Source organism: Chinchilla lanigera, unplaced genomic scaffold, assembly GCF_000276665.1.
Source record: "Chinchilla lanigera isolate Chin_1 unplaced genomic scaffold, ChiLan1.0 scaffold00028, whole genome shotgun sequence".
Classification (NCBI taxonomy): Eukaryota; Metazoa; Chordata; class Mammalia; order Rodentia; family Chinchillidae; genus Chinchilla; species Chinchilla lanigera.
In genome coordinates this window covers 13,295,129-13,322,921 of record NW_004955429.1, presented here as the reverse complement: position 1 = coordinate 13,322,921, position 27,793 = coordinate 13,295,129, and the positions used below count along the sequence as shown (strand labels likewise).

The window sequence follows — 27,793 nt, the reverse complement described above, 5'->3', positions numbered from 1 at the left end:
GCAATAGGAGGATGAATGCAAGCACTGTAGCCGGTGGGACAGCTGAGACCTAGCTGCACAGGGTGGCAGGCACATGTGGGACAGGAATAACGTGACACTCCACTCCCAGCTCAAGGCCACTGGTTCCTGACAGATGGTCCTGCAGCTGCAGCTCGCCTGGCCTCTGCCCCAGATGCAAGGAGCACTGGCTCCTCAGGGACCAGCCCCTCCCCATAAGCCCATCAGGAGACTCAAGCCGTTGATTTGGGGAGGGGGCAGAGGGGAACACACTTGCTCTCAATGCAACTGCCAGGCACATGCTTGTAGAATTTCTGAACCAAAAGATCAGACAGCTCCAGGTGGGCATCCCCCAGAGGGAGCCTGACACAAGCTAAGTCAGCTTGTCAACAAATCCGCTCAGCCCCACAGCCCTGCTCCTCCGAGGGGGCCTGCAGACGGCTCAGAGGGGCAGCTGTGCTGGCAAGCGAGTGGAGTGGAGATCAATATTCCCAGCACATACACACACTCTCTTTCTCCTTCCCGCTCCATAAACATGGCCCCACCACGGATGCTCAGGAGGCCCCTGAAACAGGGAAGGGCTGGCATCTAGGAGACCCTGACTCTCTCTGACCACACTAGGCACACGGTCCACCCTGCGTGTAAACAACGCCCTGCAACACCGCCAGCAGTCCCTGCATCTGTAGGAAGTCAGGAGGAGCAGCTGCACACCATCCAACCCCAGGCACCCCAGCACACTCCCCGGTGGCCCGGGCAGGCATGGGGGCTCTAAGCCCTGGCCACCCGCACATTTGGAACGCAGTAGACGGTCTCAAGTGCAGCGTGGACAGAGACACAGACACAGGCCCGGGATCTCCAATAAACAGGCCTGCAGGAGCCTCCCCAGCAGCCTGGGCCGCTGCCATCAAACACAAGCAGAAAGTGGACCAGCACTCCAGGCGGCAAACTTCTGTCCACTTGTTCTCCTGCTCCCCACCCACCCTAATCCCCAGCCAGTGTCCTCCATAAACGCACCCTGCAGGAACCCTTGCTCTTACACTCCTGTCTCCTCTCCCACTACCACTAAGTCCCGCCCCATCCCGCTACTACTCGGGATGCTCTGGGCGGCCAGCAGGCAGCGTCGCTGTGCACACCCTGTCCTGAGGTCACACGCGCCTTGCACACCGCCCTGCAGCTCGTCCTGCACGGCCGGCAGGGATCCGCCCGCGACCCCGCCACCGCCCTTACCCGCTGTCCAGCTCCAGCTCCAGCAACGACTGCGTCCTCTCCGAGTGGCAGTGCAGACACCACATGGCGGCGGCCACCGGACGGACCGGGCCGGGCGCGAGGACCCAGGCCCAGCCGAGCGCCTCCGACTGTCGCCGCGCGGGCTGATCCCCGACCCCCCAACCCGTGAGACCTGTCAGCCCCGGCCGGAGGACCCCGTCGGGTCCCCTGGCCCAGCGCCCCCCGGTTTCCGCAGCTCCCAACCGAGTCCGAGCCCCGGGCCGCCGAACCCGCCCCTCCGCCACCGCCCGCCTGGCGCAGACCGAGTCCCGGCCGGAGGAATGTGGCCGGGAGGGGCGGGGCCACGGCGCGGGGGCGGGGCCAAGAGAGCCGGGGTGGGCGGGGCCGGGGCGCATGGGGGTGTGACCAAACGGCGCCTGGAGGGCGGGGCCACGACGCGCGGGGACAAGGCCAGCAGAGCAGGGCCAGGGTGGGGCGTGCATCGGAATCCCCGGTCCCGCTGCTTTGGAGGCCCGGGAGAGGGGCTGCGTACAACCCCTAACGCGATAGTCCGCCGACCCACAGCCACGTCTTCCTCCCCAACGCGCCACCTGCACAAACAGAGCGCCACCCCACCCAGCCGGGGCCCACCCGCCCAGACTTCGCCCCGCCCCGACTTCGCCCCGCCCCTGGCCAGAGTGGCTCTGGGGCTCTAAGCTCCGGCCGCAGCAGGGGTGGGTCCCATCCCGAGGATCTGAAGAAAAACCTTCTCCCCAGGCGGACCCAACCCACTACAACTCAGTTTTTAAAATGGGCCAAGGATCTGCACAGACATTGTCCAAGGAAGACAGATGGTTAGTAACCCACGGGACGAGAGGAGGTCTCCACACCACTGGTCTTTACCAAAGCATGCTGCGGCCCGCTGCTCATTCACTGCGAAGGTGTTCATCGCAGAGAAGAGTTCCCGAGTGCAGCGGCTCTGGAGGAGGTCCGCGGCCGCGCTGCTCACACACACATCTGGCTCCTCCCGGTGGGGTGGGCAGAGCCGCAGGGACTGACTGAAATAGCCCATCTTGGGGGAGGCCGAGCCTGAGCTGCCCTCCAAAAATAGGCCGCCAGAAGGGAGCCAGGAGAATCCCCTGCGGCTGCAGGCCCCTCCAGACAGGCTCACAGGCCGGGTTCTCCAGGAATCCCAGGCTCTCACTCCTGGCCCAGGCTGCTCTTGGCGACACTGTTCCTCTGGGATTTGGAAAGGGTTGAGTTTCCGGGCCAGAATGCGGAATACCAGAGCATGGAGTCCCCGGAAACCTAGTGCCCCTTCATTCTCTCGTTTTATCTTCCTGCGAACTGTGCCTTTTCGCTTGAGCACAGCTAACTGCCTGAAGAGTAATCATTTAGGGTCTCAGGAAGGGAGTGAGAAAAGTTCCAGCCCGGAGAGGGCGAGCTTTTGGGCTAAAATGGCTAAGTGGATCGAACCCTTAAGCAACCTGGCAAACTGCTGAGCCGCCTCAGTCTCAGTTTCGTCAATATGGAGTTTACGGGGCATCCCTGCCCCTGCCGATTCCCCCAAAGTTTAATTTAATGTGGCATTAATTAGCGCTTACTCTGTGCCTGCTTCTGGGGACGAACGACAGCCACTATGCCAAGTATCTTACGGTGTGAGGACTGGAGGAAGGTGCCTGTAACTCTGTCCCAGGAAAGGGTGCAAAGAGGAGGGGATGTTTGGGGTTCAGCCCCGAGTAGGAGCTCATAGGTGGGGAAGCAGGGTGCAAAAAAGTCACAGAGCATCTTATTCCCAAATTGCTTGCTTTGACCCATCTCACATGCCATACCCCCACCACATTCCTGTCCCCCTTGGCTTCTGACAGCCTCATCACTGGGCAGTCCCTCTCCCCAAATGTTTCTTAGCTCCCTTAACTCCTGCTGTGCCTAGGCTGTGGCTGAGATTTGGGGGTCCAGCTGTCAATGTCATTCTCCCAGAAAACCATCGCAGATCGCCCCTCATTTAACTCAGAAACTGCCTGGTATGCTCAGGTTACCCTGCCCCTTCTTCTCCTCCATCACTCCAGCGGGCTATATCAAAAGTGCTCTGCAGGCTAAAGAAGTCAAAAGGCTTATCAGCCTGCCAGCCAGATCCAGCTTGCTTCCTGTTTTGGGGTTTTAAATAAAGTTTTATCGGAGCAGAGCCACACCCACCCCTTCAAGTATAGCCTACAGCTACTTTTGTGCTACAATGTCAAGTTGAATAACTGCAACAGAGATGAAAGGCCTGTAAAGTCTAAAATACTCACACTCTAGCTCTTCTCAGAAAAAGTTGGTCAAATCTGAAAGAAAGCCAATGTGGGACTTGGAAGAGCCTCACACTGGCTTCAGCCACCCTGGGAGATGCTCAGCTGGTACAGCCAGCCCCCCACGGCCGGGGAAGGATCCGTGGCAGCAGAGCCCAAGCATCCCAGGGGAAGAGAGTAAATCAATGGTCTTGCCCAAGATGGTGACAAAGAGGGCCACCAGGGACCAGTGCACTCCTAGGAGCAAATCCTGCGGTGCTTCCTGCTCATATGCACATTTTTATATCCAGGGATAGGAGCTGTCTAAAAGAGCAGATGTGCAGGAGGCAACCCCCAGTGCCCCTGGAGGGGCCTGGTTAAGTAAACGTCGGCCCAGAGGTGGAGTCCTATGCTAAAGTTGGCAGCAGTATCATGTGTACTTCTAGGAAGAGAGTTGAGGCAAAGGTCCTGTAACACAAACTGTATAAAGAACTGCTATTTATTTACAATACAATCATAGAGCTCTAATATGCTTATATAGGACTGCATGATCATACAATTTTTTTTTCAGTGCTATGGATGGGACATAGGCCCTCACACATGCTAGGCAAGGGCTCTGCCTCTGAGCTGCATCCTCAGCCTTCAAAAGACTGTTCTTCAAAGAGGTCCAGGGGGCTGGGGATTTAGCTCAGAGGCACAGCGCCTGCCCAGCAAGCGGAAGGTCGTGAGTTCGATCCCTGGTACCGGAAAAAAAAAAAAAGAAGTCCAAGGAACAGGTGCCTGTGTGCCTCTGGGCAGGAAAACTGAGGGTCCCAGAGACACCTGGAACCAGGCCAGTACCCCCAGCCTGAGCTGGGAAGGGGGAGAGAACTTTCCCTCTGTGCCCTCTTACAGTTTCCAAAATGTTCAACAACTGTTTGTTTTAAAAAAAACAAAACAAAATAAAACAAAACAAAACAACAACAGTGAAATAAATCAATAAAAGCATCATAATCCAAAGGCCGGAGAGCTCTGAGCACCTCCTAGGAGGCTCTTGAGTGCACCAGCAGGGGCCACAAAACTCTGAAATCCTGCCTGGTCCACTCCAGGTCTGTCAGTCATTACTGTGTCACCGTCCATCTCGCTGATCCCTATCACAGCTCACACAATTCCTCACCTTACAGCTAGGGAAACTGAGGCCCAGAAACATGGCAATGGGAGGTGCTCCTGATTGTGTGGCCAGCCACTAGAAACATGGGCACTGACCCCAGGCTTCCTGCCACACTGTCTACCAACACCATGCTGCCAGGGTGGCACAGCTGGGGACGAGGACAATAGGGTGACAGCCTGGGGCAGGTGAGTTTTAAGATCGCCACTCTAACCCAAACACAGAATGGAGCTGACCCACGTGACTGGATGTAGTAGAGGAACCAACCAAGCAGAACCTGGTGCAGTGACACGCACACACACATGGTCCCAGCTTTGGGAGGCTAGAGCAGGCGGCTCTTGAGCCCACAAGTTCAAGACCAGCCTGAATAGTTCCACAGATCCCATTTTGCAGAAAGGGCAACATAGGAAGAAAGGGAAGGAACAAGGGAGGGGACAGACACAATACAAAACTCTATGAGGGGCACTGTAGGGAAGCCAGTCAGTCGAAAGCGCAGAAGAGAAACATTTCCAGATCTGGAGACCTCCAAAGCAGCGCACACAGCCTCTGAGGGGCCACCCAGGCCCTCCCCGGGCAAAGCACACTCATTCTCTCCATCTCGTCCAGCCTTGATTCACCCGTAATTATCCCGCAGAAATGCTTGGTTGTGTCTATCGGTTCCACCGGCAGGAGGGCACTGCTGCGTTCATGCACCCCTGCGTCCCCAGCTCCAAGAGGGTGCTTAGTCTTTAGTAGCTGCTCAGTAAACATCGGGCAGGCAAATGGATTCTGTTGAACTAGCTTTATTCTGGTTCAGGTACAACCACAGGGCTGGGGCAGTGCTTCTCATCCTGACCAAGTTCAATCTAAGCTAACACCCCGGCCCTCTTTACACCATGGGTTCCAGAAAGACAGAGAGGAAACTACTGTTCAAGAGCGCCTGTCACCAGGAGGGTCTGTAAGACAGAGGTGTCTGGGGAACGAATGGCTGTCACTGACAGCCATGGATTGTTTTTCTCGCAACTTTCCTTAAACTGGGGCCCATCCGTATACTGAAAGCAGGCAAAGAAATTGAGGGAATCGTTCCATACCTGTGTTTCTAGCAGCGCAATTCATAAAACCCAGACCTTAGAAGCAGCCCATCTACTCGTCAATAGATGAATGGATACTGGGCCATTTATACACAACGGAGTACTTCTCCGCCATACAGGACGGACTCGAACCAGTTGTAGGAAACTGGATACACTTTGAAAGCATAACGTTAAGTGAAATAAATCAGATACTCGAGCTTAAACACCCTCTGGTTTCTCTCATATGAGAAATTCAAAGTATAAATAAGGGGCACAATAAGATAGATAAAAGGAAATAGGGAGGTAGAGCTACTCCAAGTGGAAAAGGGACTGCGAGACAGAGGGAGGGAGAAGGGACATAAAAAAGAACTCAGCCACGTCGCCTGCGTGCATCTAGCACCCACCATGAGAGCAATCAGTGTGTATCACAAACGCGTATTAATAAAGAACTCTCGGTGCGTCCACACCAAAGCACAGCGCCAAGGCCGCGTTAGGTGCTCTGAAGACATCAGGTACTTGGAGCAGGTTAAACGCTTGCTCCGCAGTCCTCTTTATGTTATTGATTTGGACAACACCTCCTTCGTCCCTGCGGGAAGAAGACTTCGACCAGCTCACCCCGAGCCACGGCCTGGCGATGAACGCAGGCAGGCCTCACACAGTGCCGGACACCTTGCCTGCATCTACCCAGGAGAAGACGGTGTGTGCCAGAGAACGCTCACCAAGTCCCCAACAGCTGTCACCGCCTACTACGCACCAGCCCCGAGTAGCTGCGTCTCGATACTGATCTGGGCTTCAGGAGAGGCCACTCACAAGTGCTGGTGACAACAGAGCTGATATGATTCTGGAAACAGTTCCAGAGTGGCGTTTGTTTTCCAGTTTGATATCAGTGCCCTCAAGCCCAGAGAGGGTGAGTAATTCACCCTAAGACACACAGCCTATCAGGAATCAGCCACAGTGACAACCCAGCAGGCGGCGCTCAGGGAGCGTTCTCTGCATGACGCCACTGTTTCTCAAAGCCTGGTTCCAGGTACAGTGGCAGCGCATGGGGCAGCAGCCTCAGCCAGGGGTCTCCAGGAGCCACTTGGTCACCCTCCAGGGGACCCTGCTGCTGGCTACAATAGAGGATAGGGCAGAGGACACAACAGGGGCCACAGCCTGTGAGTGCATTGCTGGGTAGGGGCCTCAGAAGCCACCTGGGCTTGTCCCTAGGCCAAGGAGCACCTGCTGCTGGCCACTTATCACGAGCAAACTTCAGCTCTGCCCTGTAGGGGCTGGGGATTTAGCTCAGCGGCACAGTGCCTGCCTGGCAAACGTGAGGTCATGAGTTCAATTCCTGGTACTGGGGTTAAAAAAAAAAAACAAAAAAAAACCAGATCTGCCCTGTAAATGAAAGCTTAGCATCGCTCACACAAATTGGATCTTGCCAGGAAGCTGAATCAGCCAGAATCAGACCAAAGCGCTGTTATAAAACACCAGTGTGGGTGCTGTGCAGGCCTGTGCCAACCTGCATAACACACCACAAGGGGTGAAGGGACCCGCACTCCAAAGGCCGCCGATGAGGCAGAGGCGAGAGCCTGAAACAGGGGAGACACTGCTGAATTCGAGCAAGAGCTGGAAAATGGTGTATGCGGCAAAGAAGAAGGGGCGCTGAGGATCTGGGTGTGGAGGCGCACACCTGTAATCCCAGCACTTGGGAGGCTGAGACAGGAGGATGCCCAGGAGTTTGAGGCCAGCTACATAGTGAGTCCACGGTCATCCTGGAATACAAAGTGAAGGCTTGTCTCAAAAAATCAAAACACAAAAAAAGAAGGGGGGCAAGGGTATGGCTCAGCGCGCTGGCCTAGTGTGCGTGAGATCCAGAGTTGCAGCCCCAGCCCCACAGAAAGGGGAGGAGCACAAGCACGGGCCGACAGGAGACACTCTGGGCAATGTCTCCCCCTGGGGAGGGGACAGCCGACTGGGGGTCACTGCTCCTCGCGCACCTTCCCTGCCGAGCCATGGGACAATATGACTTCCTCTGTGATGAAGAAATGCAAGTTAGCCTTTTGGGGTGATAGAGAGACATTACAGACACGTCAGCCCTGAAGGGTCAGGCACCTTGGCCTCCACACAGTCAGGGGCTGCAGGAGCGCTGGCCAGTGAGTGAGTCATTCCCCGCTGGGTCCCAGGGCATGGGCTTCATGTCACCGTGTCTGTGCCATGTCCCGCTGGCCTGGTCACCCTTGCAGAGACCCTGCGTGCTGAGTGGTGGAAATCTGCGAACATACTTTGTCTGTTTTTGTTGTTACTGTCTTTGAGATAGCGTCTGGCTATGTATTCCAGGCTATCCTTGAACTCACTATGTAGTCTCAAACTAGTGGCAATCCTCCTGCCTCAGCCTCCCAAGTGCTGGGGTTATAGGCATGTGCCACCACACCCGGTTTGAGAATACACTCAATGCCGTAAAGACTAACGTAATGACACTGCAACACAACCCACAGCTGATTTCCCTTTCTCTACCAATGCCGTAAATACTGCAGCGTGTGTGTTATTAGCGGAGACAACAAGGTTTGGGGCCCCTGTGGTGCTGGGAACTGACTCATCATCGGGACGGGTCCCCCCGCACTGCATCTGCCTAATGATCGCCCTGCTCAGGGCAATGCCTCAGCAAACCAGGCTGGGCACAGGGCTGGCTCTGGTCCTGCTCCTGGTTTATCAGCCCACGTCAGCCTCCTAAGGGGCCTCGTCCTTGTCCTCAGGGCTGTAGGCCTCTCTAGGGCCAGCATTCACTGTAGGGACCAACCGAGGGGCGGGGCTGACACTCCTGTGACCACCCCGAGACCCTGACCCTCCAGAGAGGCCTGCTCTTCCCAACCCCCTTCCCTGGGCAGTCTGGGGACAGACAGCAGCGCACTCTCCTCCTGTACTCTGTGCTCTGCTTGTGTGGACTGGAGACTGAGCCCGGGGCCTTTGCACAGAGCTATAGCTCAGCCTTCTTTTTCCTGAGACAGGGTCTACCTAAGTTGCCCCGATGGGGTTGACTCTGTGACCCTCCAGCCTCAGCCACCCCAAGGCTGAATGACATGTATATACCACCTTTCCTGCCGTACACTCTTTATTGGGAATCCTGAAACTGTATGGGCATTCTACCTACTGGCATCTACTAGGTCAGAAATGAACATGCAGACATCTTTTCAGCACAAGAATATACAGACATCAGCCGACAAGTCCTAAAGCCTCTAGAAAATTCCACCATATCCCCTGAGTGTGGGTGGAAAAGGCAAACACCCCCCTGCTGTTCATTTAATGTTCTAAACTCAGCTCCCTGGGTCTTGCTCTGAGAAACACTGCTGTCAAAGAAAACAAGGCTCCCAAAGGGTATAGTGGCACCCCCCCACCCCGTAATCCTAGCATTCACGAGGCTGAGTCAGGAGGATAACCATGAGTTCCAGGTCAGACTGGGCTACACAGTGAGCTCAAGGCCAGCCTGAACTACACAGCAAGACCCCGACTCAGAAACAAACAACCAAAAAAAATAAATAAATAAGCAAACAAAACAGTGCCTCTAGCCTCACCCAACCTCAAGAGCTCACAGCACGAGCCTGGTGCCCACCGGCATGAGTCTGACCCCTACCTTGTCCTGCCCACCCAATGCGGCACAGCGCGTGCCGCTCTCAGCACTACCAGTGCTCACTGCGTACCAGGTGCCCAAGCGACCGAGCCTTGGTCCACATATTCTCCAACGGTACTGGGGTGCTGGGCCAGGTCCCCCACTTCTGAGGCTGCAGAGGGAGGCCGACCATAGCTGCCTGCCTTGCGCATGGGACACGGGGTACGGCGCTGGCAGGCACTGAGCGCGCCCGGGGCTCTGTGTACAGTCGCTGGTTTGCCCTCCACCCTCCCGGCAGTCTGTGGTGCTCAGCCGTAACTCGGGCCCCTCAGGCCCAGCACCCAGGCCCAGCACCCAGGCCCAGCACCCAGGCCCCAGACCCTGCTAAGGGTCTCTACACCCAGCAGTCCCTCACTTGGGCTTGGTGGCAAATTTAGTTCAGCTTTAAAAGACAGCTCAACCCAGGCACACGGACTGTAATCCCAGCAGTTGGGAGGCTGAGGCAGGAGGATCACCAAGAGTTCAAGGCCAGCCTGGACTACATAGACCTATTCTAAAGAAAAAAAACAAAAAAGAGAAAAGGAAACCAAGAAAATAAAGGGTAGTTCAGGGCACAGCTGGTGCAGCAGGCCTCGGTGGGAATGAAAGGCAGGGCACTGGGCTCGGGAATCAGGGTGTGGGTGAGGACGGAGGCCAGCCTGAGAGCGGCCGAGTCCCCTTCCTCCGCGGAGCCAGGCACGCCCCACGAACTGCTGCCACCTGTCGTGCTGCTGGGGAACTGCACCCTGGTCTGGTCGGCCTAGCGGGAAACTGGGTGGGCAGGAGGGGATGGGGCCCAGCACTGGGCAGCTCCACCTGGGCAAAAACGGGTCAGGAAAAGGCTGTTGATGCACCTGTCCCCGGCCCCGGCACAGTGCCTGGCACTACCAGGGCTCAACAGATCTTCGTGGATGCGGTGAATTACGTCCAGCTCATGTGAGTCCTTGTCTACAAGTCAACATGCCTTGCATACAGCACTTACTCCTCCGGGAGCAGGCATGGAGGAGAGGTCTCTTATTCTGAAAGGGGGATAGCAACAGATAATAAAATAGAGGGTCTGCCTCTGCACAGAGGGGCCTCACCAGGAATGCACGGCCAGGAAAAGCTGACACTGAGATGCAGCCCCAGGTCTGCTCTGTGCCAGGCTAATCCTGCAGCCCCTAAGGCCGGGCATGGGTCAGGTCCAGTCCACTCTGATGACTCGTCCCATGAGGTCTGATTGGGAGGGTGTTTGGGGCTCCCTTTCCCTTGGCGAGTTCCTTTGAGGAATACTCTAGAAGATTAAGCACAGGGCACCACAGGACATCCTGGTTCAGGCACTGGCTTTGGCAGCAAGAATGCTCAAGGCTGGTTTCGGCGGCTCCTAGGGGACCCTCTGAGAGGACTGGTAAAGGGCGCCCTCTTCTGGTGGAGACTTGGCAAGAATGTAAACTGCCCTTGTGCAGTTGAGAACCTGAACATAGGTACACAAAGTGCGCCTGCGGCTCTGCCCAAGCAGGTGATGGTGAGTCCTGGTCCCTGTCACCCTCCTCAGGCTAACCAGTGGACCCTGCTTGTTCTTTGAATAGGCTGGGAGTCCTTTTGGGGAGGGCTTGTAGTTATGCGTGCAGGACCTGTGGCCACAGGAAGCACCCTCCTACCTTCTTTGGGGATAGATAAGGCCCCACCCCTCAAAGCCTTCTGGGAGAGCTGGATGTACACAGAGATAAAATGCTTGAGTCACAAGGCCAGAGAGAAAATGCTAGACTTCAGTTGACTTCAGTGTCTCACTGCAGCACTTCATGCAATCATTTTCTGTTTTTAACCTCTTGCCTCAGTCTCTTTTTTTTGTTGTTGTTTGTTTGTTTTTTTGAGACAGGGTCTCGCTGTGCAGTTCAGGCTGGCCTTGAGCTCACTTTGTAGCCTAGGCTGGTCTCGAACTCGCAACAATCCTCCTGCCTCAGCCTCCCCAGTGCTGGGATTACAGGCGTGCACCACCACACCTGGCAGTCTCTCAAGTAATTGGGAGGACCAGGGGGTGGCTAAACAATTAAAATTTTAAGGCAAAGCCAGGTGTGGGACCACACGCAGGGTAAGGCCAGCTCTCGGAAGGCTGACGCAGGAGGATCACCATGAGTTCCAGGCCAGCCTGGGCTACATAGTGAGTTCAAGGCCATCCCAGACTACACAGTGAGACCCTGTCTCAAAAAAAAAAAAAAAAAAAATTTTTTTTTTTTAAGGCCCTCTTCCTACATCCTGAGCTTCAGCCTGCGTGGGCTGAGCGAGCAGTGGTCTGCCCGAGTCCTCAAGGGGATGCAGACCTTCAGCTCTCTTCTTGGGGCAGCTACACACTCCGGAAGCCAGCACCCAGGCAAGAGCTCAAGGGCAGGCCGTACCCAGCCAGGGCAGCCAGGCTCCGCCCACTGCAGAGCAGATCCAGGGGCTGGGGCTGGGGAGCCCGCTCCGCCCTGGGCCTTTGCCGGGCACAGAGGCCCGTTCTTTCTGCTCAACAATCCGCCTGTTTGCACGGTGCCAGGCTGCTGCCGTCCCCCTGCCCTGCTGACGAGGAAAATCTGGTGCCAGAGTCCACAAATATGTGTGCACTCTGGAGGGAGGTGGTGGCCTGGGGCTCTAGCCCCAAGTGGGTGGGTACACAGGACCGGAGGTGGGTTCCAGATAGCGACAGGGCAAGCGGCTAGGGGTGGGTGGGGTGGGAGTCTTTAAAACTGGTCTGGGATAAGGCCTGCATTGTCTTTGTGTTTTTTATTTTGTTGAGACAGGGTCGCACTACGTGGTTCAGACTAGCCTTAAACACATATGTAGCCCAGGCTGGCCTCAAACTCAAGGAGATCCTCCTGCCTCAGCTTCCCCAGTGCTGAGATGCCAGGCTCACGCCACCAAGCCTGGCTTGTGGATTAAACATTTCTGCCAGGTAGCCTCAAAAGGCTTTTCCTGATGGATCTGGATGTTCTTACGGTGCTCTTATGGTGTTTAACACTTGTACTGTGAGCCTGAACCTCCTCAGCTAATATTAAAGGTGAGGACGCAAGGAAGGCCGCAGCACACTGGGCCCTGAGGCCCAGTCACACCATCACATGCTGGGCTGGTGCCTGGGCCCTGGCTCTAGCTCCTTGCTGACCCTCCTCCCGGGGGTGGCCTGCTCCAGAGGGAATGTGCCTGGCCATACAACCAGGGCATCTGCTGGGGGTAGGGGCAGAGCCTGCACCTTCCAGGGCTATGGGGGCACCCCCAGGAGCCTGAGTAGAGGAAGCCCGCTCCCCCTGCTACACGTAGAACCAGAGGCCCCTGGAGGCGCCCGGTTCAGGACCCTGCTTCCCAGCCCCTCTCTTGGCCTAAATGAAGACTGTCTTCCACAGGCCAAATCGTACCAGGCCAGCCGCTGCTCCCTGCCCAGCCACCGGCTCCAGGGACTGGAGGGAGACGAGGCGGACGATGCCACCACCGCACCAGTGGGCAGCCCGTGGACACTGCGGCCGCAGAGCCCCAGGGAGTCAGGAGCACCCGCGCCAGCTCCCACCCAACGGACACCGCCACCTGGCAGATGCCTGCTGAGGGCTGCGGCCCTGGGGGCCTCTCCCAGCTCGCCTACACAGATAGAGAGGGGTGCGCCCGGGACCATCTGCCTTCCCTTACCTGGCTCCAGGGCTCTGGCCCGGGGCCTCCTGCCCCAGATTCCTGCAGCCTGCCTGGCCTGGCTGAGGCCTCTGCTGCTCTGGCAGATCAGCTTCCGCTGCCCGCCCCCCGGAGGGGCTAGTAACGTCCATAAGCTCTAAGCCCCTGCTTAGTCTACGCACCCGGATCAGTGCAGACCCGCACGTGACCGCCCGCCCCACAGACTTGTTCCGCTGGAAGCGCAGCAGGCGCGGTGGGGGCGGGGAGGGCGCCGGCCCCTCCCTCGGGCTTGGCCCCGCCCAGGCTCCTGGACCCGGGAGAGGCAGGCAGGCAGGGCTAGGGGCGCGCGGCAAAAGGGGCGGGGACACTGGGGGGGGGAGGAGGGGGGAGAGAGAGAGAGGGGGAAAGAGAGACAGAAAAAGACGGGAGAGCCTTACCTCAGGCCACCTATGCAGATCGATTCCAGGTGTGACAGGTGGGTCCAGGCCACTCTGCAGGACTACGGGGTAGGAATGGATTTCCTCAAACAAAATGATACTAAGAAAGTGAAAGCCGGGGTTGGGCTGCCATCCCTGCACTGGGGAAGCTGAGGTAGGAGGATTACCGTGAGTTTGAGGCCAGCCTGGGCTACACAGTGAGTTCAAGGCCTGCCTGAACTACATAGCGAGATCCTGTCTCACAAAACCAAAAAAAGAAAAAAAAAGCAGATTTGATTACTTAAATTAATAACTCTGAATTAGTGAGGTTCCTCCCAAAATGCCATCAATAAAAAAGGACAGAGAGAGAGAGAGAGAGAGAGAGAGAGAGAGAGAGAGAGAGAGAGAGAGGAGATATTTACAACATATGTAACTGACCAAGGATTAGCAATGTCCAAAACCCTAGATATACCTCTAAGGAAATGAAAAGCCCCAGCTGGGCAGAACACTTCCACCCCAAGACCCAAGGGCTATGTACAAGAAAACACCCCAAATTTGCAATCAGGAAAACACAAATGACAGCCACAGACAGGAACCGCTGCACACCCACCAGGTGAGCAGACAAGGTCAAGGATGCCACCACTTACCAGGAATGGGACAGGGTGACACAGGAGGCCCTGTCCCGTCCCATCCTGCCCTCTCTGAGAGTGGGACCAAGCTGATCTTTGAGGCAGAACCCAAGAGGACCAGGACCCCGGGTTCAAGAACAGCCTGAAAACAACCCACATGCTCGTCACAGCTCAGAGAAGCAAACTGTGGTCTAGTTTTGTTTGTTTGTTGAGACAGTCTCACTTTGTAGCCCAAGCTGGCCTTGAACGCACGACAATCCTCCTGCCTCAGCCTCTCGAGGGCTGACTTGAGCGGGGTGTGCCCCCACGCCATGGCTACTATAGGTGAATCTCGCTGCTGCCACTTTGAGCAAAAGAAATCTGAGCTGAACACTTATCCCCAGCCTGACTATTTATAGAGAGCTCAAAAACAAGCAAAAACAATCATACAGAATTGCAAAAAGTGTACGGGTGGCAGGACAGGAAGGACCGGGACAGGACTGTGACAGCAGTCGGGATGGGGAAGATCTTGGGGAGCAGTGACAGGAGAAGCCCCCCGGGAGGGCTCCTGCAAGCGTGGCGTCAACACGTGCACTCTTGTTTCCCTGTAAACTGTGCCTCTACGTTTGTCACCTTTCCGTGGGACAGGTTACACATCACACTGGAACACCACGCTCAGAATGGCTCATCCTGTTCCCTCATTTCCCAGATGACTGAGGAGGATCAGAGACAGGAGACAACTATCCCAGGGTTGCACAGCAAGTTAGAAGCCCGCAGGGCCAGGATAAAAACTAGGTGTGTACAACCTTCCCCCAGGGCTCCACTGTTCTTCCTCTGCAGGTCACATTCAACTCCCAGCAGGGCACAGCACTTCTTCTTAGCACTCAGCACTCTCTGAAACGCTCCTCTTTATCTGCTTATTAATTTAGTGAGGCCTTCACTGCCACAGAATTATCTTCCTGTAGGGACCATCAGATCATCTCCTCATTTTAGAGAGGAGAAAACAGGGGCGTGGGGAGGTCTGTGACTTGACCAGTCATGCATTAGCCTGGGACATGGACAGACTGGATTCGAACCCAGGCCGCCTGCCTTCAGGGACCTCACAACCCACACTCACTCGAGCCTGACTCTGTCAGCCGCTGGCCAGGGCTCCCTGCGCAGCTTCCAGCCATTCCTAACTGAAGCACCTCCTGGCAGACGTCAGATCCTCTGCGGCGGTCAGCGGAGCTTCCGGGGTGGGGGAGCGGAAGGAACCTGTCCCGAGCGCTAAGGGGCCCAGCTCTCTGACTTCTAGCTTCCCAAGTTCGGGCCAAAGACAGTGGCCTTCACCTGCTGCTTGGGGATCAGCTGTAAGATGCTCAATTTCCTTCCTGGTTCATTTCATACCCAACATTTGGATAAGCACAAAACCCTGTCTTAATTCAGCATCTGGCTGAGCTACATCATAAAACGTTCCTGTAAAGGCTGGAGAAGGTGGTATGTGCCTGTAATCGCAGCACTCAGGAGTCTGAGGCAGGAGGATGGCTGTGAGTTTGAGGCCAGCTTGACCTGCATAGTGAGACTCTATTTCAATAAATAAATAAATAAATAAATAAATAAATAAAAAGAGAAATGTTTCCATAAAGCCCCTAGGCACTTGGCTTTAATAAAACACCCTGGCACTTGGCATTTTTATCAACCAATGTTATCATCCTAATAGCTTTCTGCCAAGCACTCAGATAATTTAAGGAAACTGCAAAATACAGAATGAACAACTGGCCCTGGGATTCTTGGAGCTCAAAAGGGCCTCCAGGGCACCAAACCTCAGCCACACACAGGGATCATCTCTGCCTCCTGGCCTTGGTTGCCTCCACTGACAGGAGACTCACTGCCTTCTAAGACAGTGTACCTTTCTGGATTTCTGCTCAGTCAGTACAAGAAAAATTTAGATTAGCCCCTGGCACAAGGAACAAGGTAGGCTCTTGGCTACTGCTCTGCGTGGAGTAGAGGGGACTGTCCCAACAAGAAGGGACACACATGTACATGGCTCACCAGTCCACTGTCACTGCAGCATACAGGGGCCAGCGCATCTGGGCACACACACCAGCAGACTCGGGCTCTGAGGGACCAGGAGTGGCATTCTCCACAGCTGCTGCCGGCCTGCACGGCAACATCAGGGTTTTAACGGGAAGCTCCGAGAACTCCCCTGCCAGTTAATGGACGGATCTGTGGTTTTGCAGATGAAATGCTCTGATACACGGGAGCGCTCCTGTGACCAGGGCTGGCATGGCGCAGTCACTTAAGAAACATCTGCCAGGTTGGAATCGGTATCGGGCTCCGTCAGATTGTCACACATGCAGTTCTGGGAAGAGTCACCGAGAATGTGGCAGCGGGCTGCCTGCCTTTCCAAGTTGGCATTCGACACGGTGGCATAGCGGGAAGGAAGGGGCTCTGGGAGACTAGGGTGTCACCAGAGGTCGGAAGTCAGGCCCTACCCGTGCCCAGGGACAGTGGTACCCTGAGGGGACTGGCTACTCCAAGCAGACTCTGCAGACAGGGACGAGAGCGAGGAGGAATGAGTGGGTTTTCCAGGAGGCAGGGTGGGGCGTGCAATCTGAGGAGCCAAGACAGGGCAAACAGCCTCTGCTGGGCACACAGGGAGATTAGAAGAGGCTGCCCCGGAAACCACTGAGCTACAGTGGCACCCAGGGCCCCAGCCACACAGACCTCACCAGAAGGATGGGCCACCACCTGCCTCAGCCATGCAAAAAGTCCAGGTATCTCCTGGGGGGAATGAGGAGCCCAAGCCCCACCCCTCATTACAGGGACCAGGAACCCTGAGGGGTGAGAATTCAGCCCCAGCTCAAGTCAAGGGGGCATGGGGAGATGGCGCAGCTGGGTCCTTCCTCGCAAGAGACGCTTAGGCGCACGGCCCGCAGCAGTAGTGAGAAAGCTGGCGTGGAACACAGGGGTCCCAGTCCCCCTGGACATCAGGGAAGGACTAAAATCCCTTCTCTGCAAGGCTGCAAGGCTGCCTGCCGTGGGCCCTTTAATCAGCCGCGCACCAGGGGCAACTCCAATCGTGAGACTCAAGATCACTTCATGTTTGCAAGCCAAGCAGTGGGCAGAGTGCCCCAAAGAGGACAGCGCTGGTCTCCCCCTTGTCCCTCCAGTGCAGGGACCTCCAGGGTGAGGGGCAAGCCCTCTGGAGCCTTCCTGAGGCAGCAGCTCCCCAAAGAGGACTGGGCACTGGCGGTGCTGAACAGCTGGGCACAGGGTCCCTCAACCCCAAAGCACTGTGTGACCTTGGACATGTCCCCGCCTCTCTCTGGCCGAAGTTCCTGGGCTCCAGGGGGCCCGCTCCAGTGCTGATGCTCACCAGCGGGCTCTGGGCACTGTGGCAGCCCGAGCTTTGCCCGCCTTGCAGTGGGGGTTGGGGGCTGCTCCTCTCCCCTCCCTTCGGACTCCACTTCAGGCTGTGGTAGCACGTGGGTTCTGCCATCTACCATGGTGGGTGACATCACCTTGCCAGTCCCTGTGCAGAGCTGGGCATAACGCTAGGGACAAGGGGAGGACCCAGGAGCCTGGGTCCGCTACCTCCCTTCAGAGTTGATCAGAGGGGGCTGCACAGGCTAGGTGTCCACCGTCGGTGGATCGCAGCCTCTGGGCATGATGCACACCTGTAATCTCGGCACTCAAGGAGGCTGAGGCAGGAGGATTACTGTGAGTTCAAGGCCAGCCTGAACTACATAGCGCGCCCCTGTCGCAAAAAAACCAAACCCAAACAAACAAACAACAACAACAAGAAAAAACCCAAGAGGCACAGCAGAGTCCCGCTTCTAGCCCAGCACCATTTGGCCATCACCAAATGAGGAACATGCTCAGAGCCACGTGCAGGCTAACCAGGCAGAGCAGGGCTGTCCTTGCACCGGGCCGGGGGAGGGGCCACCCACTGTCATCTTTCTACTCAGTTTGCTCCAAGAGCCGATCACTTGTGACAGCTGACAGCTTGGCAATTTCAAGTGGCAACTGCCTGGCAGAAACGAGGAAGGGGCTTTCCCCAGGACTTTTGCGGGTGCAAAGAAGCCTTGCCTTAACCAGTCCTGCCCCGCACAGCCCCGCAGCCAGCTCTGGTCAGGGTGGGGGTGAGGGGTGACTCTCTAAGCTCCTGGCCCAGAAGGTCCCAACCTCTGGCTGGCAGCTGGGATGGGGTTTCTTGTATAACATCTGTGCCTGTTCGGCCCCAGATGGAACTGGGTCCCTAAATCCACTCCTCTGGGGGTCTCAGCATAGGGCCCCCCAAAAATGAGAGCCAGCTGGGAGGGGGCGCAGCAGGAGGAGGTGCTGCCCGAGGTTACATGGCGGGTCAGAGGCAGACACAATTTCGGATCGGCCTCTCTGGCCCAGCCGTGGCTTCTCACCCCTTCGCTGGGCGCGTCCACCAAGCTCCCGGCGGATTCCGGAGATGCTTCACCCCCTGCCTGCCCGCAGGCTCCGGACTCGGGGGCGGCGGCGGGATTTCTCAGCGAGGAGGCGGGAGCACCGGATGGGGGAAGGGACAAAAGGGAAGGGGAGGGGAGCTGGGCGACCCCGGGGGCTCGGATTCCTGCCCTGGTGCGGGAGGCGAAGGCTGCCTGGACGCGCTGCATTGACGCGGCGCCGGAGCGCCCTGCCCCCACCCGAAGATCGCGCCTGGCGCGTTAGCGAGGTTTCGGGAGAAGCCGTCCGCATAGCCGCGGAGGCCGCGTCCTCACCGCGGCGCCCTCCGCAGAGCTCCGGCCCGGAAAGCCCGGTGTTGGCGCCCTCGGTGCAGCTGGGTCTCCGGGTCCCCCTCCCACCCACCAGCCTGCAGCCGGCGCAATCCCCGCCACTGCGGCCCGGGACCCTCGCCCGCGATCCTGAATCGCCACCCCGGCCCTGGGGGCGGAGCGCGAGCCCAGGGCGCCCGGGGAGACACCGCGACCCCCGCGACCCGGCTATCCCCGCTCTCCGCAGCGCCTACCTTGCAGTCCGCCTGCAGCCGCCGAGCGCGCCGTCCCCGAGGCGGGCGCGGCCCCACGGAGGCGGGGGGCCCGGGGCGCTCGGAGCCCAGGATCCCGACCCCGGCGCCCCGGCCCTGCGCCTCCCGGCGCCGCCCTCCTGCCCACTGCGCCAGGCGCGCCGTGACCTTGGCGCGTGGCCTCTGGCGCCCGGCCTCAGTTTCCCCCTTCGGAAGGTGTGTGTGCGCGCGTGTGTGTCGTGGGGGAGGCGGGGAGGACGGGTGCCGCCCCAGCCGCCGACGTCACCCGAGCCTGGACAAGTGCAGGGCGCACGGGTCGACGGGGCTAGTGCAGGGAGTGCGCCGGGGAAGCGGGGCGCGCAGAGGCCGGGCGTGGAGGACGGGGCGCGGGGACCCCTGCATTTCCCCAAGACCCCAGAGTCAACACCGAGCAAACGCAGTCCCTGCCGCCCAGGCTCCTCCTTCCGCGCCCCTCTCGGGCTCGCGAAGGAGACGCAGGCCCAGAGAGAGCCAGCGCGGGCCGGAGCCGCACAGCGCCGGGACCGTGCTCGTCCCCCGGGCACCACGCCCCTCCGCGCCCCCGGGACGCGCGCCCCGCAGTCCTGGCCTGGCGACAGCGCCCCTACCCCGCAGGGGACCCGGACCCCGCGACCCCTGAAAGTGGATATGGGCCCGGTGGCCTGGCAGGTGTCCTAGACACTGGGGTGCGCACGGGCCGGAGGTGAAACCCTTGGCCAAGGTAGGGGCAAGATCTCAGGGAAGGCCGAGGCGGGAAGGTGCACGGGTCTAGCACAGAAAGACCAGAAAGCAGCGGCTCCTTCCCGCGGCTGAGGAGCCGGGACGCAGCCGAGCAAGGGCCTCCGAAGCTGCGCTGCGTCTCGGAAGCGCCCCCTGGTGCCCAGGAGCGGCGACACAGGCGGCCGCGCGAGCGGCTGCGGCGGTCGGCGCGGAGAACTTGGGCGAGTGATGTCATGGGTTAGGAGCCGGGACTCCGTGCATGGCCGTGCCGTATGGGGCTGAGTGACCTTGGACACGGCACTTCCTCTCTCTGGGCTGCTGGGGTAAGGAGAGAGAGGGATCCTGATGTTCAGCTATGACATCTCATGGCCCGCCCTGGACATCGAGTCCGGTGGCAGTGGGCGGTGGGTCCAGGGAGGGACAGATCAGAAACGAGGGCTGCGCAGCTTGATCGCACTTTAGGAAGATTGCATCACTCTTCTGCGATAGAAACTGTTATTCCCGTCTTACAGGCGAGATCAGAGGCACAGAGAGGGAAAGGCACCTGCCCGCAGTCACGAAGCTGCCACGCTGGGACTCGAACGCAGGCAGTGAGGCTACAGAGTCTAAGTGGAGCTGCCTGCCTTGCTGCCCACTCTGGAAACGTTTATCCAGCTCCTAGCGCCCCCTAGAGGCACAGAATCCGGAGCAGCCGAGCTCCTGGGAAGTGTCCCAGCCAGAGTATGCCCATAGCACCTAACTGATGCTCAGAACAAACTGGAGATGGGGCACGGGTTATGGGGTAGGATGAGTCCTCTCCCAGACCCTCTGTCTTACGTGGTGTGTCCTCTATATTGCTCGAGGTTTAGTTTCTACGAACTATGAGTTAATTTTACAATTTAAAAATATTTCTAGCTTGGCGTGGTGGCGCGTGCCAGTAATCTCAGCACTCGGGAAGGTGAGGCACGATTGCTGAGAGTTCGAGGCCAGCCTGGACTACATAGTGGGATCCTGCCTCGGGAAAAAAAAGGAAAGGAAAAAAAAGAATTAATGCTAAACATTTTCTCCCTGTCTTCCACAAAGGCTGCCACAAGAATCAACTGTGATAACATGTAGAAAGGCTGTGTGAATTGCGCTGTATAAATATTTTCATCCCCAGGCGCCATGAAAGCAAACGTTGATGCCTTTAACTGTGTAAAAAGAAAAACTATATAAATGGAGTAAAAATACCATAAACAAGGTTTTTTTAAAAAGGACAAACAGTACGCTGAAAAAATATTGCTGCACATATGACAGAAGTTCATTGAGGAAAATGAGATGAAAGTTAATTTCCCTAATAAATAAAAGGCTCTTTCAGATCACCAGGAGAAAGATGACTCACTAGTCAGAAAACAGAGCAGAGGCTATGAAGGAGCCCTTCATGGAAAGACACTCAATTGAGCCTGTAATTAGATGCTCGTTAAGGAATGCAAACCCAAACACAGTTTGCTTGCCATTTTGAAAGCTACCAGGTTGGCAAAAATGAATGATTAATAATATCTTCCTGCTGAAGGCGGGAGGGAACGTGAACTCTCAAAAGTACTATGGCGTGGTGGTGCATGCCTGTAATCCCAGCACTCAGGAGGCTGAGGCAGAAAGATCACTTTGAGTTCAAGGCCAGCCTGGGCTACAAAGTGAGCTGAAGTCCTGCCTGAACTGCATAGCGAGACCTTGTCTCAAAAAGACAAAAAAAAAAAAAGTACTGTTAAGGCTGGGGCTGTAGCTCAGTGGTAGAGTGCTTGCTAAGTGTAGAGGCCCTGGTTGCATCCCCAGCACCACCCCAAAACAAGGAACCTGTTTGAGTGAGGTACAGAGCTGTGATTTGCCAAAGCTCCCTGAAATGCTGACAGAAAATCACAAAAGGACAGTCAAAACCGTGTTGAATGTGAGATCAAAGAAACTAGGTGGGCCTGGTGGCACACGCCTATCACCCCAGCATTTAGGAGGCTGAGGCAGGAAGATTGCTGCAAATTCGAGGCCAGCCTGGGCTACCTAGTGAGATCTTGTCAAAAAAAAAAAAAAAAAAAAAAAAAAAAAAAGCAAAGAAACTCTTTCAGTATCCACCAATAGGGAGCAGTTTCACTAAGACACACCCATTCTCTGGAACTTTGTCCCTAGATGGACAGATCTCCAGGACAGATTTCTACTAAAAAATGCAAAGGAGGAGAGGTTGCATAACTTTGATCCCCTTGGTGAACATAGATTGATAAAAGGTTCTGCAGAGATGTGTGCTATTTCCTCACTGTTCCTTCAGAAGGACACACCCAACACAGTTCTGGACGGCTGCTCTTTCTGGGAAGAAGGGGGAGGTACGGAATGGTCATGCGCAGGGCTTTTGCCTTTCACTTTGCACTTTTCTGCATTCAGTTAAGAAGCCAGCAGGAGTTCTCTGGGCACAGGCCAATCAGATTGCTTAGACATCATTTTCTTTCAGAAAGTCAGGTGCACACAGTTCCCAGCCAATGGCAGCCCAGTCCTCTTCACTGGACTCGGTACTGGTGTGAAAGTGATATGCAGCCCACAGGGTTTGCATTTGACCTTTTCCCAGGCTAGATGTATGCAGCCCTGACCTTTCTCCAGAACCAAGGGCGAAGCACTGAACTCCGTATGTGCAAGACCTAGTCCTTAGTTAGTGCTGTTGACTAAGCCCAGATCCTCTAAAAAGTGGGGCCCAGTAGAAGAATCCAGTTGATTGTGGGGGACCTGCCTTGAAGGAGATAGGAGGACCTTGGTCTTTTCTTCTTTCTCTGTCTGTCTTTAGTTAGTTTTTTTTTCAGTACTGGTTATTGAAAGGGCCTTTGCACTGAGCTACATCCCCAGCCCTTACGATTTTTTGTTTATTCCCTGAAATCTGTGATGAAGGATTTGTTGAGTAGATTATAACTATGCTATGTACATGGTCCAAGCCACACGGCTATAGTAACAACATGGTATGCTGGTGGGGCCTGATCAGGAACATCTCCAAGATACTTTTTGTTGTTGTTTTGAGACAGGATTGCATTGTGTAGCACAGGCTGACCTTGAGCTTGCAGCACTCCCCCTGCCTCATCCTCCCAAGTGCTGGGATGACAGGCATGCATCTGTTAAAAAAAAAAAGAGAGAGGAAATACATGCTAGCACCTGCATGTATTTTCTCTAACAAGGGTGCTTAAGGAACTGGTACAGTGGTGGCTGAAGGAATGGGTGGGGAGGAAGCTGGCTTTTTACAGAAAGGTTCTACTTATATATGTTGGCCCCATATGCATATATTGCTAGTTTTAAAATTATGTTTGGCAAATAATAATTTCTGATATTGGAGGGAGGCCTGATTTCTAGGGCCTGCTCTGGGATGGTTTGGGACAGTCCCCTGTTGACTTCAGCAGGGAGGGTGACCCTTCAAAGCCTTAGAGTCCCCTCTATCAGCTGAGAGGAAGAACCAGTGTGCACTTCTGTAATCCCAGCACTCAGGAGGCTGAGGCAGGAGGATCTCCGTGAGTTTAAGGCCAGCCTGGACTACACAGTGAGACCCTGTCTCAAATCAAAATATAAAGGAGAAAATTAGACAAGGGCCAAGGCTCCTTAAGGCTCTGACTGTGCCAGTCCTGGCACCTTCCCACTGGAAGAGCCAACCAGGTGTGGGGTGGCTGCTGGGAGGCGGGAGCTCCCAATCCTGGGATTTGTGGGAGCACAAAGACCCCTCCAGCTCACCAAGGTGTCTTTCCTTTTCCCACTTCGGTGCCCTCCCTACAAAGTCTTGGTTCACATTTCCTGTCTGGGTTACCCCTGGCAACTGCCCTATGTGGGCTGGAGGTCAGTCCTGCAGCCCAGCAACAGATGACACAGCACTGGGCACCCATGAGGTGCTGACATGTCTGCAGGGGCAGAGTCTCATGTTGGGAAACAAAATCACTTACTCCACAGATATCAGTCTGAACCTCACTGCCCTGCCCCCTTTTCTAAACAAGTGAAGTACATGCGCAGACACACGGCAGTGTGCAGTAACGCAGCAGCCTGCTCTCCCTCTCCTCCCTCCCAGGATCACCCTTGCTCATCACCCAGAACATTCTATGGCTCCCTATTGCTCGGCAGACCAAAGAGAACCCTTTACTCAGGCATACGATATTTTACATTTTCTGCCCTCAATCTACCCTTCTAGCTCTTCCCTCCAACTATCAGGATCTCTAACTCAAAGCACTTTTTGAAAATACAGATTCAATCCCTTCCCTCCTCAAAATCTTTCCATAGCTCCATTTGACCTGCTGTGGGATAAAGAACAGGTTCCTCAGCCCAGCACTGGAACTGGCTTTGCCTCCCTGCCCAGCTCCACCAGCCTTGAGCAGCTTCCTCCAAAGTTGAGTTAACCTGCGCCTTCACACACGCTACGCCAGCTCACACCATGGCGCACTCGCACCCCCTTGTCCCTTGGTTTCCTCCATATGTAAAGCGTTCTTCCAAGTCAACAAGAGAAGCACAACTCAGCATGAGAGCTGTCCAGTTCCCTTCAGCAGGTAGGTTTAGAGAAGAAACGCAAATGGCCCGTTACCGTATAAGGCGCACAATCTTTCTTACAAAGGCAAATCACGACAGCATTTTCATCCATCAAAACTGCAGAAATTCCTAGAATGCTCACATCTCTCTGGGAGGCAGAGTCCAAACACATCCTTTAAATCCAGCTCCAAAAATGCCACTTTGAGGTGCAAGTCTCTCGGTCCTTCTTTTCAGCCCTGGCCTTCCTTCCAGCTGTCACGCCTCAGTGAAAGGAGTCACTGGTGAGGAGGTAATACGCTATTTTTCACAACCCTTAGGCTGTAACGACTTGTTAGATTTTTCTTGCGTATCTCTGCCTTCCTGAGAAACCACTTTGAAGATACCACCATGTACTGCAGCAGCCATTGATATTTTCCTACTAATCTGTCCATAACTCTGTAATGTTTGTATTGTTCCTATGCTATTTCGTACATGGATGTATGTTTATTATTATGTGTTTCCTACAAGAACCACTGAGAATAATCAGTGATTATTCAATTGGTCACTCGTGTATAGCTCTATTTATTTTCTTTAGAAGCCACTTGCAAGATACCAAAGTATAGTACAACTATTGATAATCTCCTACGACTTTTGTCTGTAACTCACTATTATTTGTCTATTTGTTTTCCTGAGAAACTATCTTGTAGATAACAATATGGAAAACAACAACCATGTTTGATAATTTCCTACCACTCTGTCTGTAATTTGGTAAGGCCCCCTATTACTATGTTATCCTTCTTTTACTCTTTAAAATAATAAAAAACAAACAAACAAACAAACAAAAAAACCGCCACTTTGCCCAGACATCTATCTCCTCGGCTTGCACAGCGTCCCGCGTGTCCGTGGAGGAGGCCAGAGCAGACCCAGCAGAACTTCCATTAAAGTTAGTGTGAATAACAAAGGTCACGATGGGTCCGCTCCCCTGCTGAGCTCCGCAGACAGGGGAAGGGAGCTGATCTCTCGCTGCTCCTGGGGTCCAGCACAGAGCTGTGCCCAGGAAACGGAGACGCAGTGGGGACAGAGGGGCAGGGGGGCAGAGGGAGCTGGAGCAGGAGCCGGGCCCCTGGTGGGCGGGCTCTTAGGACCCCACACTGCCCCTGTGCTGGCTGAGGGTACTCACAGATGTCTGGCTTTGGACATTTCCTTCTCTGTCAGTGCTTCTACCTCCCTGTGTGAGAAAGGACTCCATACTGTACTAAAGGTTTCTCTCGTGCCGGGATGGGTGGAACCCTAAGAACACAGTTTATCATGTTCACCAGACTACATTTTAAGAAGCACTACATTCTTGCCGGGCGTGGTGGCGCACGCCTGTAATCCCAGCACTCAGGAGGCTGAGGCAGGAGGATTGCCAGGAGTCCAAGGCCAGCTTGAGCTATAAAGAGAAACTCTTGTCTCACAAAACCAAAATAAATAAATAAAAGTACTGTCAAATGATTTTTGGCAAATGCCTTAAGACAATTCATTGAAAAGGATAGTTTTTCAATAAACAGCACTGCAATAGTTGGCCATCTACATGCAGAAGGGTGTGTTTGGGCCCCACCTCCACCCTACTGGAAGTGATTGGAAATCCAGAAGGCAGAGTCAAAGTATCGAGCTCAAAGATAACATTGTGAGAAGAAATCTTTGGGATCTTGACTTAGGCAATGATTTCTTACACACAATGCCAAAACACAAACGATAAAAGAAAGAACAGATAAGTTGGACTTCATAAAGATTTAAAACTTTGCTCTTCAAAAGATGCCCTCAAGAAAGTGAAAAAAATCAGATACTGGGAGAAAGTATTTCAAAATCACATAACCAATACAAGGGACTTGTATTTAGAGTATAAAAAACACACTTATAGCACAGTTTCAAGAAGGCAAAGTAAAGAAGAACACCCTAACTCAATTAGTAGGAGACACTATAATTTTTAAATGGGCAAAAGGTTTGAATCACATTTTGTTAAAAGAGATACACGAAGCCAGGCTTGTAGTGCTACCACTCTGGGAGGCTGAGGCAGGAGGATGACAAGTTGGGGCCCAGCCTGGGCAATTTAGCAAGACTCTGTCTCAAAGTTAGACACAGAACAAGACCTGGGGATGTAGCTCATTGTAAAGGCTGTGGATTCAATGCCCATTGCCACACATATGGGCACATACATATACACACACACACACACACACACACATACATGCACACATGCACACACACACACACACACACACACACACACACACACACCCCAGAAAATACAAATCAAAGCCACCAGGAGATGCCCTCACACATACCTGCTAGGGAGGCCAGCTCAAAAGAACAACCATAACCAGTGCTGGTGAGGATCTAGTGACATGGGAACCCTCAACACTGCTGGCATGAGAATCTAAGGAGGTGTGGCCACTTTGGGGACCAGTCTGTCTCATAAAGTCACAATGTGACACAGCAGCTCCTGCCTAGGTATCCACTCAAGAGAAATGAAAACAAAGTCCACGTGGAACCTTGCATGTAAACATTCAGAGCCTAAAAGTGAAAACAACCCACTGCCCATTGACTAGTGACTGGGTGAACTAAATGCAATATCCACACAATGGCATATTATAGAGCCACGTAAAGGAATGCACACAGACACTGTTACAACATGGGTGGACCTTGCAAACATCACGCTAAGTGAAAGAAGCGAGACACAAAAGGAGACACAAAAGGGTCACCTAGCGTTTGCTGAGAAAGGCATATTATGGAGACAAAAAGACTTGTGGTCGCTGGGGGCTTGGGATGGAACAAGGAAGTGAGTGAAATGAGCATAAAGTTGCTTTACAGGGTGGTAGTGATGATTTTAAATAAAATTGTAGCCCAGCATGGTGGTGCACACCTGTAATCCCAGCACTTAGGAGGCTGAGGCAGGAGGGTCGCTGTGAGTTTGAAGCCAGCCTGGGTGACACAGTGCGTTCAGGCCCAGCCTGGCAGGTGTGCACCACCACACCCAGCTCTCTGTTCTTTATAAAATGCCTAGCCTCAGGTGTGAGGAGGTGGTGAGCAAGGGGAGGGCAGGAGCTCAGATCAGCAGCCGGAGGATGGGAGGCGCTGGCAGGCCTTGCAGGTGGATCCTGCCCCTAGCACCCCGGGAAGTCACCTGCAGAGAACACAGCCCGGCCTCCGCTCCTCCTGGAGCCTCTCCGGGTCTCCAGCCCCTGGAAGGCCCAGGGATTCCCAGGCAGGGAGCCCCAGGATTATTTTAGGGGATTTTCACATCCCATATGTACATGCGACACTGCCGCTAGACCACACAAGCGCTGCATTTCACACATTCTCGCTTTTGAACCCAAACAGATGCTGCCGAGACGAATACAAGGCGTCGGCTTCAAACTCATCCGGAAGCGGGTGCTTCAAGGCGTGCTGTCCTGCGCTGGGTCTCCGCGTGGAAACTAAACTTTGTTGGGGGAGGAGGGTTGTCAAAATGTGATCCCCAGACGCCTGGAGGGGCAGGTGATGAGTCCCTAGGGAACGAGTTTTAATTTTTATCTCATTTCAACTCATTAAAATTTAAATGGCTCTTTCAAGTGTTTCACGTGCAATTTGGTTTTTATTCATGAACTCTCTGCCTACCCCTATGTCTTCGAGGTTTTTACCTACTTTCTCTTCCAATAGAT

At 54.9% G+C, this 27,793-nt stretch overlaps 1 protein-coding gene across 9 annotated transcripts in view; it reads right to left on the bottom strand.

Moving 5' to 3' along the window:
* The window catches only part of Iqsec1 (IQ motif and Sec7 domain 1), a gene marked incomplete at its 3' end in the record, with an annotated part of 126,605 nt that overhangs the window by 50,268 nt on the left and 48,544 nt on the right, over nt 1-27,793 (bottom strand). Inside the window, 1 exon segment of one of the 9 annotated variants that reach the window (XM_013515455.1) lies at nt 15,962-16,069. In XM_013515455.1, the coding sequence (XP_013370909.1) occupies nt 15,962-15,999 (38 nt within the window). 9 annotated transcript variants of the gene reach the window in all.